This window comes from Giraffa tippelskirchi, chromosome 3 (genome assembly GCF_054371585.1).
Source record: "Giraffa tippelskirchi isolate mGirTip1 chromosome 3, T2T-mGirTip1v1.2.pri, whole genome shotgun sequence".
Classification (NCBI taxonomy): Eukaryota; Metazoa; Chordata; class Mammalia; order Artiodactyla; family Giraffidae; genus Giraffa; species Giraffa tippelskirchi.
The window spans coordinates 109493790-109518204 of record NC_137277.1 but is presented as its reverse complement, the minus strand read 5'-3'; the positions used below and the strand labels follow the sequence as shown (position 1 = coordinate 109518204).

The window sequence follows — 24415 nt, the reverse complement described above, 5'->3', positions numbered from 1 at the left end:
AAAGGTAAAAAGCTGTGCTATCTGCTGCAGGTCAGTCCTAGCAGGCAGAGGCGTGGAACAGCTGCCTTGTACTGTCTTTTTGGTGTCAGTGGAACTGAGCAGATATGTATTGAAAAACTTGTTTTATAAATATTCTGAGGACTAAGTCCCCTACTTAACCATCTGTTAGGATTTCATTTTAAAGACAAACTTGCCTCCTGCTTTTTGGGATCATCTTAAAACACTGCTCACATTGCCATCTTCTTGCTCTTCTTCAAGTTGACATCCTGTTTATTTTTCTACTCGTTCTCTTCTCTTGTTACTTCCCATTTACATTCTTTGTAACTTGATTTTGTTTGTTGGAGAGAAATAGTTTGTTGAATGGCTGCTGTGTTAGAGACTCTTATTGGCGAAGATTGCTTGCTCTCTGATGCAAACGGTAGCAGCAAACCTGGTCACATACCTTCAGTTTCCTCCTCTGAGTTAGCATGGAAGACTCAGAGCCCATGGCTTCTTATGTATGTATTCTATCCAGTAAAATTTAAATGACTGATAGCTAACTTCTTAAATGTGTCCTGCCTACCAGTTCTGCACCTGTCAGAAAGGAGTCATGTATTATTTCTCCACATTGAACACATTATGTAAAGCCCAGTTAAAAGTAAAATATACTTGATGTAAAAAAGCTTGTTATATCTTAATGGAAAGTTGGATTCCATGCTATGTTAAGTAGTTGATTTAAAGCATTGGTAGTCTACATTGTGTCCTGTTATATTTTCAGAATATTCCTCAAGAGAAACCTCTCTTTTCTTTCTTTATCAGTCTGACATTAACAGACTGCCTCAGTTTTTCATCTAATGTTTTTTGGTTTAGTATTACTATTTCTGCAAATTCAGAGAAGTTGTCACTGATGGCATCTCTTGGCTCATACAATTAAAGAAGTATTGCTGTGACTTCTTCCTTTGACAGAGTGCTACCAGGTGATCATGGTAGTAGTCTGAGTCACATCCTACCATCTCCACATTATCTGATTGAGCACGGTTTGTGACAGATTTTTGTTAAATGCATCCTTTCTTTTGCATATTTTCTTCCTTAATAATGTATCTTGTAACTCCCAAAATGTTACTCATCTGACTTTACATATAGATATTTTAGTGATATAAGTTATAGTCATCTTTCTATGGTTTCTAGGTTTTTCCTTTTCCTTTATCAAAGATAGCCATTGCCCTACTTCTTAGGAGCACCTTTTAAGTACAAAAGAGAGAAAGCAATGAAAGAAATTCCCAAGAATAATTTTCAGGCATAGGAGGGTACTATTTTTAGGATAGGCAGAGTGGTTTATGTGCTTTTGGATGCTCATTTACTTGATACCTAACTTGTAGTTCCTACTTTGGAGACAATCGTGGTAGCTTTATTTCCAGATGGTGTTCCTTAAAATGTACATGTATATTATTTGTGAATAAAACATTGTTTGGGATTTTTTTAAAATAAACTAATTGTTATAGTTTTTAGGAAATGATTGAACAGATAAAGCGGGTATGTTCTAAGAAGATCGCATATGGCATGTGTTATAATGAGGGCTCTGGGCCAATCAAGCTCAGGATGGTAGAATGTCTGGCGTGCTGCAAAAGAAATATAATGCAAGCCATAACTGTGAACCACAAAATATAATTTTAGATTTCCTAGTAGCCACATTAAAGTTAAAAAGATTAATTTTAATGTTTCATTTAATGCATTATAATAAAAATATTATTTCAACATATAATCAATAAGAAAACTATAAAAATTTTTTGTGCTAAGCCTTTGAAATCCAGTGTATGTTTTATACTCATGGCATATCTTAATTCAGATTAGTGATCTTTCCTAGTGCTGGCTAATTACACATGGTTGTGGCTGCTGTATTAGACAGCTCAGGTATAGAGTATTTGGTGAAATTATGGCGATATCCAGAAATTGGGTGATACCCAGAAATTATGGTGATATCCAGAATATCAAGAAGCAAACTTGAATCTCTAAGATAGACCTGGTGTAGGTAATTTTGTATGAAATTGTTTTTAATTTCAGGGGGGAGTCACATTGAGAAGTTGGAGTGAAACAGAACTTTGGTAGATGGTAGGAAACCAGCTGGAAGGTGAAAACAGCCTAGATTAGAAAGATAAAAGTAGGAAATGGCAGGACTTGACAATGGCTAGTATTCAATAAGATGAACAAAATAATTGATTATCATTTTAAAGAAAACATCTTTACCAGCCAAGGGCTTTTTGGGGTAGGCCATGTCATTTAGTTTGGAGGAAAGCAGTACAGTAGTTAACTCATAATGGCACCCAAAGAGAAACCATTGAGGTCAACAGGTAAAATTAATTGCAGAGAAAGGGTGTGGGTAGCAGGGAGGCAGGGGAGGATGATTTACACTCATACAGTAGAAAGGAAGAGTCTGAGGTAATTGATTGATTTTTATGAAATAGGCACTGGGCGAAGTTCTTAGTAATTTAAGAGCAAATGAAAGATTATGCAGAATACTATATGAAAATTTATTGCTTAGGGAGTGAATAAGAGGACCTAGTGATAGGGATTTTGGCCACAGTATATAAGTGAGGTTAAGAGCTCATACTTTTAATTTTGGTCCAGTCCTATCCTGACCATTTAACTTTATATTTCTTGGCAAATTAAAACCACCAAGTTGCAGTTTCTTCATCCATAAAATGGGCAGAAATAGCATCTACTTCATAGAATTACATCGATTGAATAAGATTATGTATTCAGTGACTTTGGCCAGCATGTTACATCTTCCTGTTATTCCTCTTAAGTTTAGAATATCCAAAGGGAAGAAAAAGAGCTAATACAATGTTTTCTTGGAATACATGCTTACACCACATCTTCTAAGCGATTATCCCTTAAAGCAGTTTTCAGAGTTTAGGTTGGTGAAAACTCTTGATTAATAGTTGATGAGAAATTTCTTTAAGTGTAATTCCTATTAAATGAAGAGAGACTGACCACAGTGACCTGATCACTTTATCTTTCTGGAACTCAGTCGGAATTGAATTAGTGTTTCTCCAGCTCTGGTTTGAGGACCTCCCAGCATTAGAATCACCTTGAGTACTGGATAAAATTGCAGATTCTTGATCTCCACTTTAGACCCACTGAGTCAGTCACTGAGAGTAGAGTCAAGGAAATTTTCCTTCGCACTCAAGTATAGCTGATCTAAAACACATCTAGTTTGAGAACTACCAGAAAGCATGATTCGGAGATCTTTTTCGGTTCAAGTATGAATCTGTTCATTGTATTATAAGCCTAGAGTAGGAGTTGGATAGGAATAATGATATCTATTCCTGTTTACCCTGTAGGATTGTTGTGAGAAACAGTAAGATATCTTTCAGTTTGTAAAAATAAGTGAAAAGATAATTAAATTTTAGACTCCTGTGGTGTCTTATGGGCTTCCCTCGTGGCTCAGATGGTAAAGAATCTGCCTGCAATGCAAGAGACCCAAGTTCAATCCCTGGAGATCCCCTAGAGAAGGGAATGGCTATTCACTGCAGTATTCTTGCCTGCAGAATTCCACGGACAGAGGAACATTGCGGGCTGTAGTCCGTGGGGTTCCAAAAGGTCAGACATGACTGAGCAGCTAATTAATGGAGTCATATCTGTGTATGTGTTTGTGTGTCTATTTGCAGTGACTCTTAGCTATAAATCTATAATGATTTCTGTATTAGGTGAGTCACAGTACTAAGTATTTGATATCAAATTCTTATCAAAAAATTATGAGTTTATTTTTATTTCCCTGATTTCTGTTTAATTTTTTGCTTTTATTAGTTGCCAGGAGGTCCAGTAGGATTATAGCCATTCAAACTAGTGAATATATAACTTGAAGACTAATGTCTGTTCTAGATTTTAAAATTTACAAATTAAAGTGTTTAATAGTAGGAATAATAATTCCTATTATTACAAATTACAAATATTGGAATAGTTTTTTAAAAACAATCTTTGTGATTCAGTTGTTTGGATTGTCCTATTTAGAGATTATCTCTACTCTTTCATACTCTTTTCCATCAATTAAACCCTCTGCTCTCAACAAAGAAACGTACTCCCACCACTAGGGTATTTTCTGGGGATAAAATATAATCCCCCATTTTTACCATTTCTAGAGAGGGCAGACTGTTAATAGGTATCTATTTTGTGTTGGTTATAGTGTTTCATGCTTTAAAAACATACTTATTTTGATATCCCCTGTCTAATTCTTACACATAATTTAATACATAGAAATACTTATTAAATGATTTTTAAACATGCAGTGTGTTGACCAGACAACACACTTTTGGAGAATTTAAATTGATTTAGTTGGTTTGGATTGGGGCCAGAAATCAATGTCTTGGTTGTACAAGACACTAGATTTAGGTTGTACATTGGCTCATACTTTGAGAAACATGGCTCTGTTTCCTGTTGCCTCCAGAGGCATAAATTGTAGGCACTGGCTGCACAACATAAATTAGGAATAGTATGCTTCCAGCTTGAAAGTGAACATAAAAATGTTGCACATCAGCACTCCACATGTGTTTGTGTACGTTTTTTCCATAGAACTCAAAATGGTGTTAACACAGATAAAGGGAAAAACTTACCACCTGCAGGTTAAAGCTGTTTAATAACACAGAAAACATTTTTATAAGAAAGGAAATCATAGCACATGGCTGGATCTTGAATGAGTCTGTATTTCTTAGCCTTCCTTTTAAAGTTAGTTTCAGAGATTAAAAAATGTTGCCATCAATTAATGGAAATTTTAGATTGTGTGGCAAAATAAACAGAGAAGCAGAAAATAAGATAGGCAGTGTCTAGTACTTCTCCTAAAAAAAGCTATTGAGCTTTACTGTATGCCTAGTACTAGGCTCCTGCAGGCAAGGATGCAATACCAGCATTCACCTCTTGAACGGATTAAATGCCTTTATTCCCATGAAACATCCTCAGTTTTCAGTCTTTTCAAGTTTCTTAAACAGTCTGCTCACTCATTTTTACTTCTGTTTTTCTGGTAATATATCTAAATTTTTGTCTCCCTTCCTGGCTTCTTAGTTTTCCTCTTTACTGTATGGTATAATTAATGAAATAGCTTATTACAAATTTAAAATTCCTAAATATCAGACTAATCAAAAAATTAAAAATTGATTTGATAAAACCCATTTCTTTACTTACACCAGTGCTGCTTCCTTTTCTCCTAGGTATTTACTTTCAAACCTCTTCTCAAGTGTTAAGTATATGCTGTAAGTGCTACTTTATATTTGAAAAATGCTAGTATTAAAGATGAATCATAGACTGTGTAGCACATGGTGCATAATTTTCATCAGCCTATCACTTCCATTCTCTTCATCAGATTTAGGAAACTTTTAATACCTGCTGAATATTTAAGTTCCTGTTGGGCTCAGACTTTATTGAAAGGAATTCCCTGTTCTTTGTTTTTAAAAAGCAGAATTGTTCTTCACTGAAAATTAGGGCAGGTGGGTATAAGTGCTAAACGGGAAGAGGGTATGTAAATACCACCAGGAATTGGTTTTCAGATTTAGTGGAGACCTGGGATTAGAATTGTTGACCCCTGAGTCACCAGCCAGCCAGCTGCTTAACCAAGAGCAACTCAGATGGATACAGTTGTTCCCCATGTCCTTTCAGCTGCTTTTTGTCTCCATCCTTTTCTTTCTCATTGCTCCTGCCCTTCCTCCATCTCCCCCGTGCTCAAATACATCACTGAATATGAACAAGGACAACAACGGTAGTGTTAACTACTAAAGCTTTTATGTGTGTGAATTTCTTTGCTTTCTGCTATACATGTCTGAACCCAAATTTCCATTTCTAGGGTAGCCCTAAAGCTACACATTGGCCAGCTGTGGCCTTAGTTAGTTTCTGGCATGGGGAAGGTAGCTTTTAGCTTGGAGAAAAGTGCCCTATATTTGAACATTTTTGAATCTTATTTTGGTATCTTACAGTGACTTACTAATAAGATTTTTTTTTTTTCTTACCTCATGTTTAAATGTTTCACAAATAAAGGACTAGGAACAGCCCCAATAGTTGTTAGGGTTCTTTGGATCTTTTGTCCTTAAGAAAATGATGGATATAAACATTCCTCGGTGGGAGGATGTTGGAAAAAATGGTGGAATGGCATTCAAGATGGGCTAACAGGTCTTTTTAACTTATTAACTTTATAAACTTTTTAGGACATAAGCAAGGATGTATCAGCAGATTAACCCCCTTCCGCTATTGGATTTAAAAGTATTATACATAGTTTTAACTTTATTTACTATCCTTAAGTTCTATATTTCCAGGATTGTCTGTTATAATCCTGAATGTAAAAAGTTACTTTTACTATTAGATTAAGTAAAGAGGTGTTTTTCTAGTTTTGTTAATGGGTTATAGGTGGTGGCTTATTAGAAAATAGTTTAATCATTCATATAGGGAACTTCCCTGTTGATGTAGTGGCTAAAACTTGGAGCTTCCACTGCCGTGGGTGGGGATTTGATCCCTAGTCAGGGAACTAGGATCCTGCAGCCCCCAAACTGTAAAAAGTCATTCATACAGATAGGAAATCTTACCAGCTATCGAGTATTGTTAAAGTAGACATAACTTGTTTTCAATGTAAACATTACATTTCAGATGAAAGTTATATTAGTGAAGGTGATAAAATTTGTAGACTAATAGTGAGTGATATGCTTTCTAGTTTATAGGAAAGCTTTCACAAGAAGCCTAGTCTAGAATGTCTGTGTTCTGCTATTTCTTTGATACTTGATGAAAACTGTTGGTGCTCCATTTATCATGCTTCTTTTTTACTCTTTGATAACTAAATTTCTTAACTACTGACTGGTTATACAGGCTTTATCGCACTGCGTGGATATAGCATATTTTACATATTGAAAGGTCCATCTAGTCAAAGCTATGGTTTTTCCAGTAGTCATGTACGGATGTGAGAGTTGGATTATAAAGAAAGCTGAGAGCTGAAAAATTGATGCTTTTGAACTGTGATGTTGGAGAAGACTCTTGAGAGTCTCTTGGACTGTACGGAGATCCAACCAGTCCATCCTAAAGAAAATCAGTCCTGAATATTCATTGGAAGGATTAATGCTGAAGCTGAAACTCCAATACTTTGACCACCTGAACTGACTCATTGGAAAAGACACTGATGCTGGAAAAGATTGAAGGTGGGAGGAGACGGGGATGACAGAGGATGAGGTGGTTGGATGGCATCGCTGACTTGATGGACGTAAGTTTAAACAAACTCCAGGAGTTGGTGATAGACAGGGAGGCCTGGTGTGCAGCAGTCCATGGGGTTGCAAAAAGTCGGACATGACTGAGCAACTGAACTGAACTGAACAGATTGAAAGTTTCTGGAAACCCTGGTTTTAAATAAGTTTATCAGCACCGTTTTTCCAACAGCATTTGCTCACAGCATGTCTCTGTCTCATGTCTTCTTGTACAGTTAATAGTCTACAGTACAGTGTAAACATGACTTATATGCACTCAATTTCAGTTCAGTTGCTCAGTTGTGTCCGACTCTTTGCGACTCCATGAACCACAGCACACCAGGCTTCCCTATCCATCACTAACTCCCGGAGTCCACCCAGACCCATGTCCATTGAGTCGGTGATGCCATCCGGTGATGCCATCCAACCGTCTCATCCTCTGTCGTCCCCGTCTTCTCCTGCCCTCAATCTTTCCTAGCATCAGGGTCTTTTCCATTGAGTCATCTTTTCACACCAGGTGGCCAAAGTATTGGAGTTCCAGCTTCAATATCAGTCCTTCCAATGAACACCCAGGACTGATCTCCTTTAGGATGGACTGGTTGGATCTCCTTGAAGTCCAAGGGACTCTCAAGAGTCTTCTCCAACACCACAGTTCAAAAGCATCAATTCTTTGGCTCTCAGCTTTCTTTATAGTCCAACTCTCACATCCATACATGACTATTGGAAAAACCATCCTTATATGCACTTAATTCAGTTCAGTCACTCAGTTGTGTCCAACTTTGCAGCCCCATGGACTGCAACACGCCAGGCTTCCCTGCCCATCACCAACTCCTGGAGCTTACTCAAATTCATATCCATCGAGTCAGTGGTGTCATCCAACCATCTCATCCTCTGTCGTCCCCTTCTCCTCCCACCTTCAGTCTTTCCCAGTTTCAGGCTCTTTTCCAAGGAGTCAGTTCTTCACATCAGGTGGCCAAAGTATTGGAGTTTCAGCTTCAGCATCAGTCCTTCCAATGAATATTCAGGACTGATTTCCTTTAGGATGGACTGGTTGGATCTCCTTGCAGTCCAAGAGATTCTCAAGAGTCTTCTCCAACACCACAGTTCAAAAGCATCAATTCTTCGGCGCTCAGCTTTCTTTATAGTCCAACTCTCACATCCATACATGACTACTGGAAAAACCATAGCTTTGACTAGATGGAACTTGGTTGGCAAAGTAATGTCTCTGCTTTTATATATGCTGTCTAGGTTGGTCATAACTTTTCTTCCAAGGATCAAGCGTCTTTTAATTTCATGGCTGCAGTCACCATCTGCAGTGATTTTGGAGTCCTTAGATAACCAGTGGTTAAATGTTGACTTCTACTTTTATTCTTCTTTTCACACTCATGTATTCACACTCTGTGTCTGGTTTCACAGTGTTCAGTGTTTATATTTTTATTTTATTCCATGTTGTGTTTTCAGTTTATATTACTTAAGCTAGATGGGCAGAATCTTACACTATTTTGTCAGACTGATAGTACTAAGTACAGGCAAGGCAAAAAAAAAAAATTCTGGGAAGATTGCCAGAAAGTGTTTGTGTTATCCTTTGGAAGTGATTGTTTGGTGGTAGGAAGGTGCTTAGTTTAAAAAATTAAAAATCAAATTGACAGGGCCGAACATGTTGTGATGCCATGCAGAAATTTATTTGAAAGTTTATTCTCCTTCCTCATATTTCTAACTTTTTATCAGAAGTCTTTTGGGACATTTTGAACTTTACTTTTTTTCCTAATACTTTAGAACAGTCCATAGCAGCCAAATAGGGAAGGTGATTTGTCTTCTATAATGCTTATTGATATAGAAAAGAAAGGATACCAGAAGACCTTTGATGTGTTTATAGATGCATAAAAACAAATTATTAAAATGAGTTTTAGTGGGAACGAAGTTACATAACAGAGAAGTAATAAATATGAATTTTACATTTTTCTTTTTTAGTATTTAGAATCTTATCTGTAAATATGAAGGCTGTTGGTGGTTTTTGAGTTAAGACTACTTAAGTGATATATCTGTTATTTAATATCATAGTGTGTTTTTAGTTTGCATTCTTTCCCATTAATAGAAGTGTATTGCTATTTAGTTCTTCTTTGCTTTCTGCCATAAGGGTGGTGTCATCTGCATATCTGAGGTTACTGATATTTCTCCCGGCAGTTTGATTCCAGCTTGTGTTTCTTCCAGCCCAGCGTTTCTCATGATGTACTCCGCGTATAAGTTAAATAAGCAGGGTGACAATATACAGCTTTGATGTACTCCTTTTCCTATTTGGAACCAGTCTGTTGTTCCATGTCCAGTTCTAACTGTTGCTTCCTGACCTGCATACAGGTTTCTCAAGAGACAGGCCAGATGGTCTGGTATTCCCATCTCTTTAAGAATTTTCCCCAGTTTACTGTGATCCACGCAGTTAAAGGCTTTTGGTGATGGACAGGGAGGCCTGGCCTGGTGCGATTCATGGGGTCGCAAAGAGTCGGACACGACTGAGCAACTGAACTGAACTGATTGCTATTTAAACTTCTAACAACTATTGCTAATTTTCTTCAGTTAACTGGTTTTAAGTTGCCAGATGTTACTTTGATGAAAACTTTTGTGATTTTTTTTTTTTTCTTTTGGTTAAGTTTCTCTTAATACTATTGATTCCTCAAGGGCAATATTTCACCTTATTTTCTTAGCCGCTGAAGTGATCCATTTTTATATCAGCGTTTGATGATTTACTGAAAAGAAAGCCTGCATCTTCCCAAGTAAATAAAGCACCAAAACCCCTTAATATACCTGGTGTCTTTTCAGAATAATTGAGGTTTGTAGGTTGTTTTTAATAGAAACTACTTTGTATTATGTGTGTGTGTATGTGCTGTGCTTAGTCACTCAGTCGTGTCCGACTCTTTGTGACCCTGTGGACTGCAGCTCGCAAGGCTCCTCTGCCCATGAGGATTCTCCAGTCAAGAATACTGGAGTGAGTTGCCATGCCCTCCTCCAAAGCATCTTCCCAACTCTCGGATTGAAGCCAGGTCTCCTGCATTACAGGCAGATTCTTTACCATGTAAGCCACCAGGGAAGCCCATTGTAAATGTATGTGTTTGTTTTTCCTTAATCTAAGGATATCTGTTTTGATTCTGAGGATTTAGCTTTTATCTCTATTCTAAATTTATGCCCAATTTTGGCTTCTGTGCAACTTTATTTTTATTTATTTTTTTAAGTTGACTTTTATTTTAAATTTTTATTTATTTATTTTTGGCTGCACTGGGTCTTTGTTGCTCTGCCCAGGCTTTCTCTAGTTGTGGTCAGCTGGGGCTACTGTTTGTTGTGGTGCGCAGGCTTTTCATTGCAGTGATTTCTCTTGTTGCAGAGGCCGGGCTCTAGGGCGCCCAGGCTTCAGTAGTTGCAGCATGTGGGCTCAGTAGCTATGGCTCCTGGTCTCTGGAGCACAGGCTCAGTAGTTGTGGCGCACGGGCTTATTTGCTCTGTAGCATATGGGATCTGCCCAGACCAGGAATCCAACCAATCCCACAGTCCCCTGCATTGGCAGGCAGATTTTTAACCACCACCAGGGAAATACTGTGCAATTTTCAAAATAGTCCTTTTATTCTGATGGGAGTGTTGCCCTCTAGCTATAGCATCGTGATCCCCTCATTCCCCCCAAAATGAACATCAAATATCAGAAATCTGTTTTGTGCAGTCTGTGTGACACTTATATCTACTTGTACCTGTTTTGATGTAATTCACATTTTGAATGAGCGCCAGAGAACTGCATAGAACTGTTTTAATCTTGAGATCTGGGCATTTATAGATAGCCCACCCATTTAGTGGCTATAGGCAAAATTGCTTTTCTGTTGTGCATTGTCTTTGAAGGTATCTTGCTTATCCCGGATAATGCATATTTTTCACGACAGTAAGACTAAATACAAGAAGGAGAGTTAGCAACAAAGAGAATCATAGGGTAAATATAGATTAAATAAGGTTTTATTTTGTCAGCGTAAGATAAACATTTATACTGCCAAATACTTAACTCAGATCACTTATATTTTATTTATACTTAGATCAAATAAGAGACTATGGAAAGCAAAAAACTTGATCTCCATATTCTAATTTGTCAGTCGTTTTGGTACCTGTGGTCATCGGGTAAGCATGGATATTACAGACTTTTGGGTTTTATTGGGTTTCCAAACTATTTCCATTCTAACAGTTTACCGATTTTCAGGCTAATCTTAAAAATATCACTTCCATTCTTAACTTTTAATGTCTTGCAAACCTGACTTGACTATATCCAATACTAAAGAATATGTAACGTTCATGTTTAGTGAAAGAAATCTTGTCAAACACTGATTAATCACAGCCCTGCTTATTTGGTCATGATCTTCTCTATCTCTGTTTATTTCAGTTCTGTCGCTTGCCTTAATAGTCCTGCTTTAGTCCTATTTCCTCCATAAAACATTCTTTTTTCATTTCCTTTTGAAATGATTGATTTAGTGCATGTTTATTGAGTTCCTGTACTGTGCTGCCCTGGAGAAGGGAAAGGCTACTCACTTCAGTATTCTGGCCTGGAGAATTCCATGGACTTGATAGTCCATGGGGTCACAAACAGTCAGACATGACTGAGCAACTTTCACTCACTGTGCTAAGTATTGGTGATGCAACAATGATAACAGAGCTTGTTCTGGAAGCTCTTAGTCTAGTGAAGGTCCAGGTTATCAGCTGCAAATTCCTATGGCATTTATTGACAGCCCTTATCTTGATTTTTTTAATTTATAGTAGAAGGATATGATCATTTTATCTGAATATGTTCAATATAAAAGCAAAGTTTTCTACAAAGATTATTGTCAGAAAGAAGAGTCATTTTATGTTTGAGACTTGGCATGGTTTTTTTTTTAATGTTTTGAGGCTGTCAGTATTTATATTCTGAATAGAAGTATAATGTTTTGTAGAAGACAGGCTTGAGATGATGTCGGTAAGTACTAGTTTTGAATGTTTATGGAAATTTCCTGAGGTAAAAGGGGAATAAAGAATTTAGACAAATAAATTATTCTTGAGGGGGGTTGATTTACTGTCATAATTAGTCTTAAAGTTTTCACAAAGGTTTTTTAAAAAGTCTTTAAAAATCTCACGTTAAAGAGCAATGTTGTAAGTAATTTATGAACATCATAATATATACTATAAAACAATGGGGAAAAAACACTATGTTAGTATTACGTGAATGGAAGTTTATGGGATGGAAAAGTATTTCCAGTGACAATATTCTATATGACTTCAAAAAGTATTGCTTCTCAACTTAAATGGAAATGAAGATAATTCAAGTTGTGATACTTTTAAATGACTCAGGCAGAAGATAATGAGATGACACTTGTTGAAAGATATATGTGAAATTTGAACAAAGTTGTTTTTAAAATTTTTGTGCTTCATGATTTTAAAACATTGATAAAAGTATATTAATGGGTTAAAATAAATATATATTGGGCTTTTCATACAAATATGCAAAGGTTTGTATATTTCAAATTGGTCCAAAGATTTTAAAAATATCCTCTCATTGGTAAAAATTAAGGCATCCATCATATTGAGGGTTGTATTCATTTATGGTAGGTAACTTGAAAGTTTATGGGTTGTTAGAACACTATTTAACATAGAGAGAAGCTGTTAAAAAATACATGTTGAACTAATAAAATGCTCTATACATTTATTAAGATTTTCTTGGTACCATGGGGATGATGCTATACCAGAATTTCCCAGTTATTTGCTTAAAATCATTCTTCTGCATAATGTTTTTTTTAACAACTTTATTTCTTGATTTGTACTATATTATATTTTGGGTTAAAAGCATAATTCCATAGATGATTCTCTTTGGACATGTGTTCTATCCCTATAGTGATAGGAAGCAGTGGCATGTGAAGCAGAAACAAGAATTGCTTTTATGTTGTATTTATTAATTTTGAAACTTCGTTAATCCTTCCTGGCAAGCTAAGTTGCCTTTGGGAGGCACAAGTTTAAGGAAGACATTCAATAGCATGCCTGTTGATATTCTGTTCTCAATGACTTGTTGATAGTTTCAGACAGTATTAAACTACTTTTCCAGAAGTGAGCCTCAGAATTGTAAGTTGTCAAAGCAGTTCTTTTCTTTACATTTATTGTTGGGTGCATATATAGGAAAATTATGATAGGATAAGGCTGGTTGCAAGGCTGTGAAAAATATCATCTCGGGACTTCCCAGGAAGTCCAGTGGTTAAGACAACATACTTCCATGACAGGGAGCATGAGTTTGATCCCTGATCAGGTACACTGCGTACCACAAGGTGTGACCAAAAAATAGAAAAAGAAGCATTGCCATCTTAATCAGATAAGAAAACAAATTGTAGTTGTAAAAGATTCTTTAATTCCATCTACTTGTTTCAGAGGAGATGGGGGTGCAATAGTAGTTGGTGGGTTTTTAAAATTCAGATGTTATATCACATTTTTACATTTTAATCTATTATTAAGTACTGTTTCTCTTTGGAGGAAAGCTGAGGAAAGAAGAAAAGTGAAAGGTGAGGGAGAAAGGGAAAGATATACCCAACTGAATTTAGAGTTTCAGAGAATAGCAAGGAAAGCTAAGAAGGCCTTCTTAAATGAACAATGCAAAGAAGTAGAGGACAACAATAGAATGAGAAAGACCAGAGATATCTTCAGAAAATTAGAGATATCAAGGGAACATTTCATGCAAGTTTGGGCACGATAACAGACAGAAATGGTAAGGATCTAACAAGCAGAAGAGATTAAGAAGAGGTGGCAAGAATTCACAGAACTATACAAGAAAGGTCTTAATGACCCAGATAACCATGATGGTGTGATCACTCACCTATAGCCGGACATCCTGGAGTGTGAAGTCAAGTGGGCCTTAGGAAACATTGCTATGAACAAAGCTAGTGGAAGTGACAAAATTCCAGCCCAGCTATTTAAAAATCCTCAAAGATGATGCTGTGAAAGTGCTGCACTCAATATGTCAGCACATTTGGAGAACCCAGCAGTGCCCACAGGACCAGAAAAGGTCAGTTTTTATTCCAGTCCCAAAGAAGGGCAGTGCCAAAGAATGTTCAGGCTACCTTACAGTTATGCTCATTTCACATGCTAACACGGTAATGCTCCAAATCCTTCAAGCTTGGCTTCAGCAGTATGTGCACCAAGAACTTCCAAATATACAAACTGGGTTTTGAAGAAGGCAGAGGAACTGGAGATCAAATTGCCAGCATTTGTTGAATCATGGAGAAAGCAAAGGGATTCCAGAAAAACTTCTGCTTCTGCTTCATTGACTGTGCTGAAGCCTTTGATTGGATTACAACAAACTGTGGAAAATTCTTAATGAGATGGGAGTACCAGTTACCTTACTTGTCTCCTGAGAAACCTGTATGTGGGTCAAGAAGCACCATGTAGAACCAGACGTGGAACAATGGACTGGTTCAAAATCAGGAATGGAGTACACCAAGGCCGTATATTGTCAACTTGCTTTTATTTAACTTCTGTGCAGAGTATCTCATGCAACATGCTGGGCTGGATGAAGCACAAGCTGGAATCAAGACTGCCAGGAGAAATATCAACAACCTCAGATATAAAGATGATTCCACTCTAATGGCAAAAAGTGAAGAGGAACTAAAAAGCCTCTTCATGAGAGTTAAAAAGGAGAGTGAAAAAGCTGGCTTGAAACTCAACATTAAAAAACTAAGACCATGGCATCAGGTCGCATCACTTCATGGCAAATAGAAAGGGGAAAAGTGGAAGCAGTGACAGATTTTATTTTCTTGGGTTGCCAAATCACTGTGGACAGGGACTGTAGCCATGAAATTAAAAGATGCGGGCTCCTTGGAAGGAAAGCTATGATAAACCTAGACAGTGTGTTAAAAAAGCCGAGACCTTGCTTTGTAGACAGTGGTCAGTCTAGTCAAAGTTACAGTTTTTCCAGTAGTCATGTATAGATTTGTGAGAGTTGGACCATAAAGAAAGCTGAGAACTGAAGAATTGATCCTTTTGAATTGTGGTGCTGGAGAGGCTCTTGAGAATCCCTTGTGCTGCATGGAGATCAAATGAGTCAATCCTAAAGGAAATCAAACCTGAATATCCATTGGAAGGATTAATGCTGAAGCTCTAATTCTTTGGCCTCTGATGCAGACAAGGAGCCACCTCATTGGAAAAAACCCTGATGCTGGGAAAGATTGAAGGCAAAAGGAGACGGGGTGGCAGGGTGTGGGCAGCAGAGGATGAGATTGTTAGATAACATCACCAACTTGATGGACATGCATTTGAGCAAATTCTAGGAGAGAGTGGAGAACCCAGGAGCCTCATGTGGTGCCACCATGGGGTTGCAAAGAGTTGCGCACAACTTAGTGACTGAACAATGATAAATGTTTGGAGGGCAAGTAAGATAGTCTTAGACCGAATGACATTTTAATGTATGAAAAGGCATATATAAACAACTATCTAAAACAGTGAATAAATATGAAATAAAATATTTTATGTTGAATGGCAAGTAGTGTGCATTTTGTGGGAGGGAAGCAGGAGTTCTGATGATAAAACTTGAAAATTGTCGCATGTGCAAGATTTAGCCTGGAAAACTTTTTGCAAGAGCTAGGCTTTCAGAAATGATTAAGATGATGATAGATTGCAAAGGGTAGGGCATTAAAGAAATATTTGCTTGAACCATAACCATTGCTCCAGCACCATTTGCTGAAAAGGCTATCTCTCCTCCACTGAAGTTCTTTTGTTCATTTGTTAAAATTAAACGGGCAAATTTGTTTGGGTCTGTTTCTGGATTCTCCTTCTGTTCCATTGATCTTTGTGTTTATCTCTCCACCAGTACCACACTGTCATATTTACTGCAGCTATGTGGTAAGCCTTAACATCAGGAAGAATGATTTTTCTCTTTATTATTGTTTTTCAGCAGATTTTAGAAAAAGCTCTTTTATTGTCTACAGAGAAATTTGGTGAGATTTTAATATGAACTGTATATTATATATATAGATGTGTGTATATATGTGTGTGTATATATAAATATGAATATATCAGTTTAAGAAGAATTGAAATCTTGGTTATGTGGACTCGTCCAATCTGTGAACACAGTGTGTTTCTCCAAGAGATTAGGTCTTCTTTGATTTCTTTCATCAGTATTTTATAATTTTCATCATATAAATCCTATATGTTCTTTATTAAATTATATGTAAGTATTTTATTTTCTTAGAAGCAATAGTAACTGATACTTTTAATTTTTAATTTTGGTTCTGCTTGTTCATTGTCAGTGTAAAGAAACATAATTGATTTTTGTGTGTTAATTTGTTTTTTGTGACCTTACTGAACTCACTTAATTCTAGCATTTTTTGTTGTTTGAAGATTCCTTAGTATTTTCTGAATAGATAAGCATTTTATCTGCAGATAGAAACAGTTTTATATTTCCTTTTCCAGTTGGTATGTCTTTAATTTTTTATTTCTTGCCTTATTGCAATAACTAAAACTTTCAATACTATGTTAAATAAAAGTGGTAGGAGTAGACATCAGTGCCTTCTTTTTGATGTTGGAAAGCATTTAGTCTTTCACCATACAGTATGATCTTAGCTCTAAGTTTTTTGGTAGGTCCTCTTTCTCAGTTTGCGGAAGTTTCTCTCTATTCTTGTTAGACTGATAGACCATATGATTCTTCTCTTTTTGTCTGCTTGTTGGCAGAGTGCATTTATTGACTTTTGAATATCAAATTAGCCTTCATGCCTGGAATAGATCCTACTTGGTTGTGGTACATTACTTAAAATATATTTTTTGGATTTCTGTTTGCTAAAATGTTGTTGAGAACTTTTTCATCTAATTTGTTGTTGTTGTTCAGTTGCTAAGTCACGTCCAACTCTTTGTGACCCCATGGACTGCAGCAGGCCAGGCTTCCCTGTCCTTCACTATCTCCTGGAGTTTGTGCAAACTCATGTCCACTGAGTTGGTGATACTGTCCTAGTGAGATATTGGTCTGTATACCCTGTTCACCTTTTTTTGTTCTTTGACTGATTTTTGTATTAAGGTAATACGTGCTTCATAAAATTAGTTGTGAAGTAGTCCCTCTTCATCTGGTTCTGAAAGAGATTGTGTAAAGTTAATGCTTCTCAATGCAGAGTTCCAAAGAATAGCAAGGAGAGATAAGAAAGCCTTCCTCAGCGATCAGTGCAAAGAAATAGAGGAAAACAACAGATTGGGAAAGACTAGAGATCTCTTCAAGAAAATTAGAGATACCAAAGGAACATTTCATGCAAAGATAGGCTCGATAAAGGACAGAAATGGTATGGACCTAACAGAAGCAGAAGATATTAAGAAGAGATGGCAAGAATACACAGAAGAACTGTACAAAAAAGATCTTCACGACCCAGATAATCACGATGGCGTGATCACTCACCTAGAGCCAGACATCCTGGAATGTGAAGTCAAATGGGCCTTAGAAAGCATCACTACGAACAAAGCTAGTGGAGGTGATGGAATTCCAGTTGAGCTATTTCAAATCCTCAAAGGTGATGCTGTGAAAGGGCTGAACTCGATATGCCAGCAAATTTGGAAAACTCAGCAGTGGCCACAGGACTGGAAAAGGTCAGTTTTCGTTCCAATCCCAAAGAAAGGCAATGCCAAAGAATGCTCAAACTACCGCACAATTGCACTCATCTCACATGCTAGTAAAGTAATGCTCAAAATTCTCCAAGCCAGGCTTCAGCAATATGTGAACCGTGAACTTCCAGATGTTCAAGCTGGTTTTAGAAAAGGCAGAGGAACCAGAGATCCAATTGCCAATATCCGCTGGATCATCGAAAACAAGAGAGTTCCAGAAAAACATCTATTTCTGCTTTATTGACTATTTCAAAGCCTTTGACTGTGTGGATCACAATAAACTGTGGAAAATTCTGAAAGAGATGGGAATACCAGACCATCTGACCTGTCTCTTGAGAAACCTGTATGCAGGTCAGGAAGCAACAGTCAGAACTGGACATGGAACAACAGACTGGTTCCAAATAGGAAAAGGAGTATGTCAAGGCTGTATATTGTCACCCTGCTTATTTAACTTATATGCAGAGTACATCATGAGAAACGCTGAGCTGGAAGAAACACAAGCTGGAATCAAGATTGCCGGGAGAAATATCAATAACCTCAGATATGCGGATGACACCGCCCTTATGGCAGAGAGTGAAGAAGAACTAAAGAGCCTCTTGATGAAGGTGAAGGAGGAGAGTGAAAAAGTTGGCTTAAAGCTCAGCGTTCAGAAAACTAAGATCATGGCATCTGGTCCCATCACTCCATGGGAAATAGATGGGGAAACAGTGGAAACAGTGTCAGACTTTATTTTTTTGGGCTCCAGAATCACTGCTGATGGTGACTGCAGCCATGAAATTAAAAGACGCTTACTCCTTGGAAAGAAGGTTATGGCCAACCTAGATAGCATATTTAAAAGCAGAGACATTACTTTGCCAACAAAAGTCCGTTAGTCAAGGCTGTGGTTTTTCCAGTGGTCACGTATGGATGTGAGAGTTGGACGGTGAAGAAAGCTGAGCGCCGCAGAATTGATGCTTTTGAGCTGTGGTGTTGGAGAAGACTCTTGAGAGTCCCTTGGACTGCAAGGAGATCCAATCAATCCATCCTAAAAGAGATCAATCCTGGGTGTTCATTGGAAGGTCTGATGTTGAAGCTGAAACTCCAATACTTTGGCCACCTCATGCGAAGGGTTGACTCATTGGAAAAGACCCTAATGCTGGGTAGGATTGGGGGCGGGAGGAGAAGGGGACAACAGAGGATGAGATGGTTGGATGGCATCACCGACTCGATGAACATGGGTTTGGGTAGACTCCGGGAGTTGGTGATGGACAGAGAGGCCTGGCGTGCTGCAATTCATGGGGTCGCAAAGAGTCGGACACGACTGAGCGACTGAACTGAACTGAATGCTGGTGTATTATTTTACTACTTCATGCTTTTAAAAAACAGAAACCCAATTGTTCTCAGATGCATTCACATTAGATAAAATTTACTTTTTCCTCATTGGAGGAGTATCTTAGATATGAGTATGACTTTTACAGGGCTGTTTTAACAAATTTTAGGTCCTGTGTATTGCCTTTTTTATTTTTTTAAATGGTAGGAAAAAGTGAAATTGTCAGTATCAATTATTATGTATAAGAAGTAGGTTGGAAATAGAATTATTATCTGAAATAGTTATCAAAAATAATTCTAATACTTGATTCTGTGATAGACTTACTGATTTGCTATAACTTGCCTGAGTATGAGTTGTGAAACTACAGGATTATCCATAGTAATTTTGGAATTGTTAGGGAGATTGAATCAATTGTGGAAACAAAGCAGTGCAAGATTTGGTAACTTGTTCAAGGTCACAGTGTGTAAACTAAATTCCTTCAGTTCACAGTCTTCTAAGCCAAATCTGAACTGGGAAGGAACATTAGATCACCAGTGAGCCTTTGCCAAAAGAAGCAAAGAAAACATACACATAGTATCTGTATCTCTATATACCCCCCTGCTGACCTCATGTACTTTTCAGCTGCTCATTCCTGGGGCATACAAAATGGTACTCAAAGATCAATATGAGAAAAACACATGGGGGATTCTGATGCACATTATGGGTTAGGAACCATTATAATAAACCCTGCACATAGACCTTTTATGTCCATTTATTTCTTTTGAAAATCGTACTAACTATCTGTAATTACTTTTTTAGAATAAACCTATGGTAGAAATTTACAGTTTAAGAAAATCTTAAATTGTGAAATGCTATTAAAAACTAGAAAATATAGGTAACTTTTACCATGCTTTTTAGAAGTACACCTTTAAAGTCACTAGGTGAGCATAAGAACATAACAGTACATGTAACGTGCTTTATTTTTATAATTATGTTATTGTCTTTAGTGGTCAGTTAGAGATATGATGGGATAAAGACTGATTACTGAATCAACTTGAGGATATGGAAGGGGGTTGGCAAAATTTTCAGTTTTCCCCATAAGCAATTTTCTATGTGTGAATAATATCAAATGATAGTCTAGATCTAGAAAGTCATTCTGAAATCTTAACTTATCATTAAATATTGAGAAGTATTAAAAGAAATAAAAAGTAATCGCTATCTTTTTTCTAGACCAGAGGTGGCAAAGAAATGAAACTGGTGTTTTCTCCCCTCCTTCTATACCAACTCCAAGGTGCTTTACCGCAATGTCTTTCTCAGTACATTGCTTCTGGCGGCCACTCTTAACTGATTGGAATTGACACCGAAGACGAAACCTATTGTATTTGCCATTTTTGTTCTAGGCAATGTACTTTTTTGGCAATGTACTTTCAGTTTTGTTTACTTTAAATGTTGTTGTGTGCCTCAGTGGAGTCTTCTTTTGGAAATTAAAAATAATTAATAGTTGTTTTTAACGTGAGTTATACAAGTGATAGTTCATAGAAGACCCCCTGCCCCCAGCAAAACAAAACAAGCAAAAGCAAAGTCCAGTTAGCTGGAAATTAGAATGTTGTTTCAAGAGACAGCTGACCACAGAGCCTGTAGGCCAAATCCAGCCTGTGAACTCAGAATGATATTTACATTTTTAAATGGTGGGGGAAAATTTTTTTTTTAAAAGAATATTTTGTGACATAAAAATTACATGAAATTCAGTCTTCAGTGTCCATTAGTAAAGTTTTATTGAAATGTAGCAATGCTCATTCATTTACTGTCCATTGGATGCTTTTGTGCTGCATTGGCAGAATTGAGTAGTTGTAAAAGAAACCATAAGGCCAACGAAGCCTAATATATTTACTGCCTGACCCTTTCCAGAAAAAGTTTGCCAGTCTCTGTTGTGAGATAATATAGGTAGTGCATGTTTGCTTTTGGGTTATTTAGTAAAGGAGGAAACTTAATTTGCTGTTTTTTTCAACAGGTTTCTGAAAAGGAATAATTTAGAAACTTTGTGGTCTGAGAACTTCTTTAGACTTAGCCCAAGGAGATTTTTATGTGGTTTGTATCTATAAATATCATCATATTAGAAATTAGGGCAGAAAATTAAAAAATATTTATTTAAAAGTGTCAATAATAAATCCATTATATGTTAACAAAAGAATAGATTTTTATGGAAAATATTTTCTAAAAAATGAGAAATTTTTTACAAATTTCTATATAATTGTTTTAGTAGATGACAACTGAATTCTTGTATCTGTTTTTCCACTCAGTTTGTTGTGATGCAAAAACTTGTGATGTTTTGACATGGAGGAAATCTGGCCATACACGACATATATTTAGAAAAATGGGGAGTATAATAGCTTTTTAAGATCATTGTGGATATTTTTCTTTGATGGTACACCATAACTCAACAAGTGGTAATTTCTTTGATGGTTTTGTTTTTTTAAGTCAAGTTGACTGAAGTATACGTTGCAGAGAATAAAATATATTTTGTTTAGATACACAAGTCTGTGAGGTCTGATTAACTCATGAATTATATAACCATCACCACAATAAAAATGTGGAATATTTCCATCACCAATAAAAGTTTCCTGATACCCTTTAGTAATTAGCCCTCTCCCCTCACTCTTAACTTCTGATCTGATTTTCATACCTGTACTTCTGCCTTTTCCAAAATATTGTGTAAATGGAATCATACAGTATGTAGCCTTTTCAGTCCATTTTTGTTTTTAGCATAATGTGTTTACAGTTTATCCATTTAGTTGCAGCTATCACCAGTTCATTTATTTTTATTGTATAGATGTTTAGTTTTACATCTCTCAGTGCTAGATATTGGGTGGTTTCTGGTGATTCTGAATAAAGCCACTCTAAAAATTACAGATTTTTGTATGGATATATATTTTCGTTTCTTAAATACCTAGGCATGAGATTGCTGTGTAGTATGGTAGATGCATGTTTCACTGTAAGAAGACTTTTTCCTGAGTTACTGAGCCAGTTTGCATTCCCACTACCAATGTATGGAAGTTGCAGTTGCTCTACATATTTCCCAAAACTTGAGACTGTATGTTTTTTATTTTTATATTAGTCATTCTAATCAATATTAGATCTAGTTTTGGTTTGCATTTCCCTGGTTAGTGATATTGAGTATCTTTTTATGTAGTATATCCCATTCATATTTCTTTGATAAAGCGTCTGAATCTCTTGCCTATTTTTTAGAAATTAGGTAATATGTTTTCTTACTGAGTTGTGATAGATCTTTATATTTTCTGAATATCTGTTCTTTTTTAGGTATATAATTTGCAGGTATTTTCTCCCAGTCTGAATTTTTTCCCTTAACTTTCAAAGAGAAGTTTCAATTTTAATGAAGTTCAGCTTTTGAAGTCCAGTTTTTTTCTTTTGTAGCTCCTATTTTTTGGATTTTAACAAATCTTTCATGTTAATAATTTAGGGTCACAAGATTTTTCTTGTTTTTATAAGTTGTATAATAATAGTTAAGGTTTTATTTTAGGTCTGTGATATTTTTAGAGTTAATTTCTGTATATGGCATGAGCTATGAGTTGTTATGAGTTGAGGTTCTTTGTTCTGCATATAGACGTCTAATTGTTCCAGCGTCAGTTATTGGAAGACTTTATTTTCTCTATCTAAGTACATTGCATTGGCACCTTTGCTGTATATCAGTTGACCGTATGTGTATGGGTCTGTTTCTGGATTCTCCGGTTCTGTCCCCTAGGTGCATGTCTTTTTACTAAGACGGCATTGTCTTGATTGTTGAAGTTTTAGTGTAAGACTTAAAAACAATTAGTATGGGGAACTCCCTGGTGGTCCAGTGGTTAGGGACTAGGCTCTTTCACTACCATGGCCCAGGTTCAATCCCTGGGTGGGCAACTAAGATCCCGCAAGCCGTGCAGCATGACCAAAAAAACTGCCCCAAAATCAAGTAGTATGAGTTCTCTTTTGTACATCTTTTTCAGAATTATTTTGAGTATTCCAGTTCTCTTACTTTTCCATATAAAGCAAGAGATGGTTTCTTAAAAGTTAGTACAGTGTGGAATCTGAAACCACTAATGAACTTTTTGTCCTCTGTAATGTTAGAGTCTACTTGGCTATATTGAACACTGAATGGGTTTTTTTTTTTTTAAACCCATGAGTGTTTTTCTGATGTCACACAGAATTCACTTGGAAAATATTGGTTCTCTGAATTATATAGACCTTTTAAATGTTGACACATCTTATTATTCTGTATTTAAAAGTCATATTTGTTAATATTACCAATGACCTCATCAGAAAATTCTTTAAATATTGGGAAGGTGTCAGGCTAATGGTGGTGGTTGATATAATTTTTCCAAAATTCTTATTTTTGCTTGGAAACTCATATTTTATCATTGGCAGTGCATACTGTCAATTGTTTTTCTTGAAGTAACAGGTTTAATTTGGTTCATTTTGGGAACATTTTTGCCAGATACTCAAGTCTGAATAACCATGATTGGTTTAGTTCACAACTCAGTCATGCAAGGGGCTTTTTCTGGAGGCAGTCATTGTACTGCAGTGTGCAGCAGACGTGCTTTTGGTGAGTTACCACTTTGTCACACAGAATATTGAGAAGAAATCTTGACTCAAGGGTCAACATTTAAGAAAATTAACAATGTTACTGCTTTTCATCAAGGACATTCTTAAGTAAAGCTGGTCTTTTACAGAGAAAATGTGCTTTATTTGGTCACTTTCTACTATGTTTATTATACCTAAATACAAAGATGGACCTGGAAACCTAAACCCAATATTATAATAGTAAGACAGTAAATTATTGACATTTTAGGAAGATCTGAAATTTGGTATACTGGGAGACAGTGTAAGAACAAATATAGTTATATTAAGTTGTTGTTTTATTATCTTATAGGTGCTATACTCGGTAGATCAGAAACTCAGGAGTGTATTTTCTATAATGCTAATTGGGAACGAGATAGAACCAATCGCACTGGTGTTGAATCCTGTTACGGTGACAAAGATAAACGGCGGCATTGTTTTGCTACATGGAAGAATATTTCTGGTTCCATTGAAATAGTGAAGCAAGGTTGTTGGCTGGATGATATCAACTGCTATGACAGGTAAGAAGGCATTTTGTTTATGGTAGTGTTGAATAATTTTCACTTCTCCCTCTTTTTTGAAAGGGGAAGGATCAATGCATGGATTTTCACTTAAATGCTTCTTTTTAAAGATGAGAGAGAGTATAAAGATCATTATAAATGTTGATGACAAAATACATATTTTGAAGTAATAAAACAAATACAGCATATTTATGTTT

The 24415-nt window shown here is 36.5% G+C and overlaps 1 protein-coding gene across 2 annotated transcripts in view; it reads left to right on the top strand.

Annotated features, from left to right (window-relative positions):
- ACVR2A (activin A receptor type 2A) overlaps positions 1 to 24415 on the top strand; it is a 93512-nt gene that overhangs the window by 31742 nt on the left and 37355 nt on the right. Inside the window, exons 1-2 of one of the 2 annotated variants that reach the window (XM_081580547.1) lie at positions 11866 to 12159; positions 24011 to 24218. Coding sequence is in view for 1 of the 2 variants with exons in the window: in XM_081580546.1 (XP_081436672.1) it covers positions 24011 to 24218 (208 nt within the window). In the remaining variant the exon portion in view is untranslated. Of the gene's footprint in view, positions 1 to 11865; positions 12160 to 24010; positions 24219 to 24415 lie in introns of those variants that run through there. The other variant, XM_081580546.1, reaches the window with a different exon arrangement.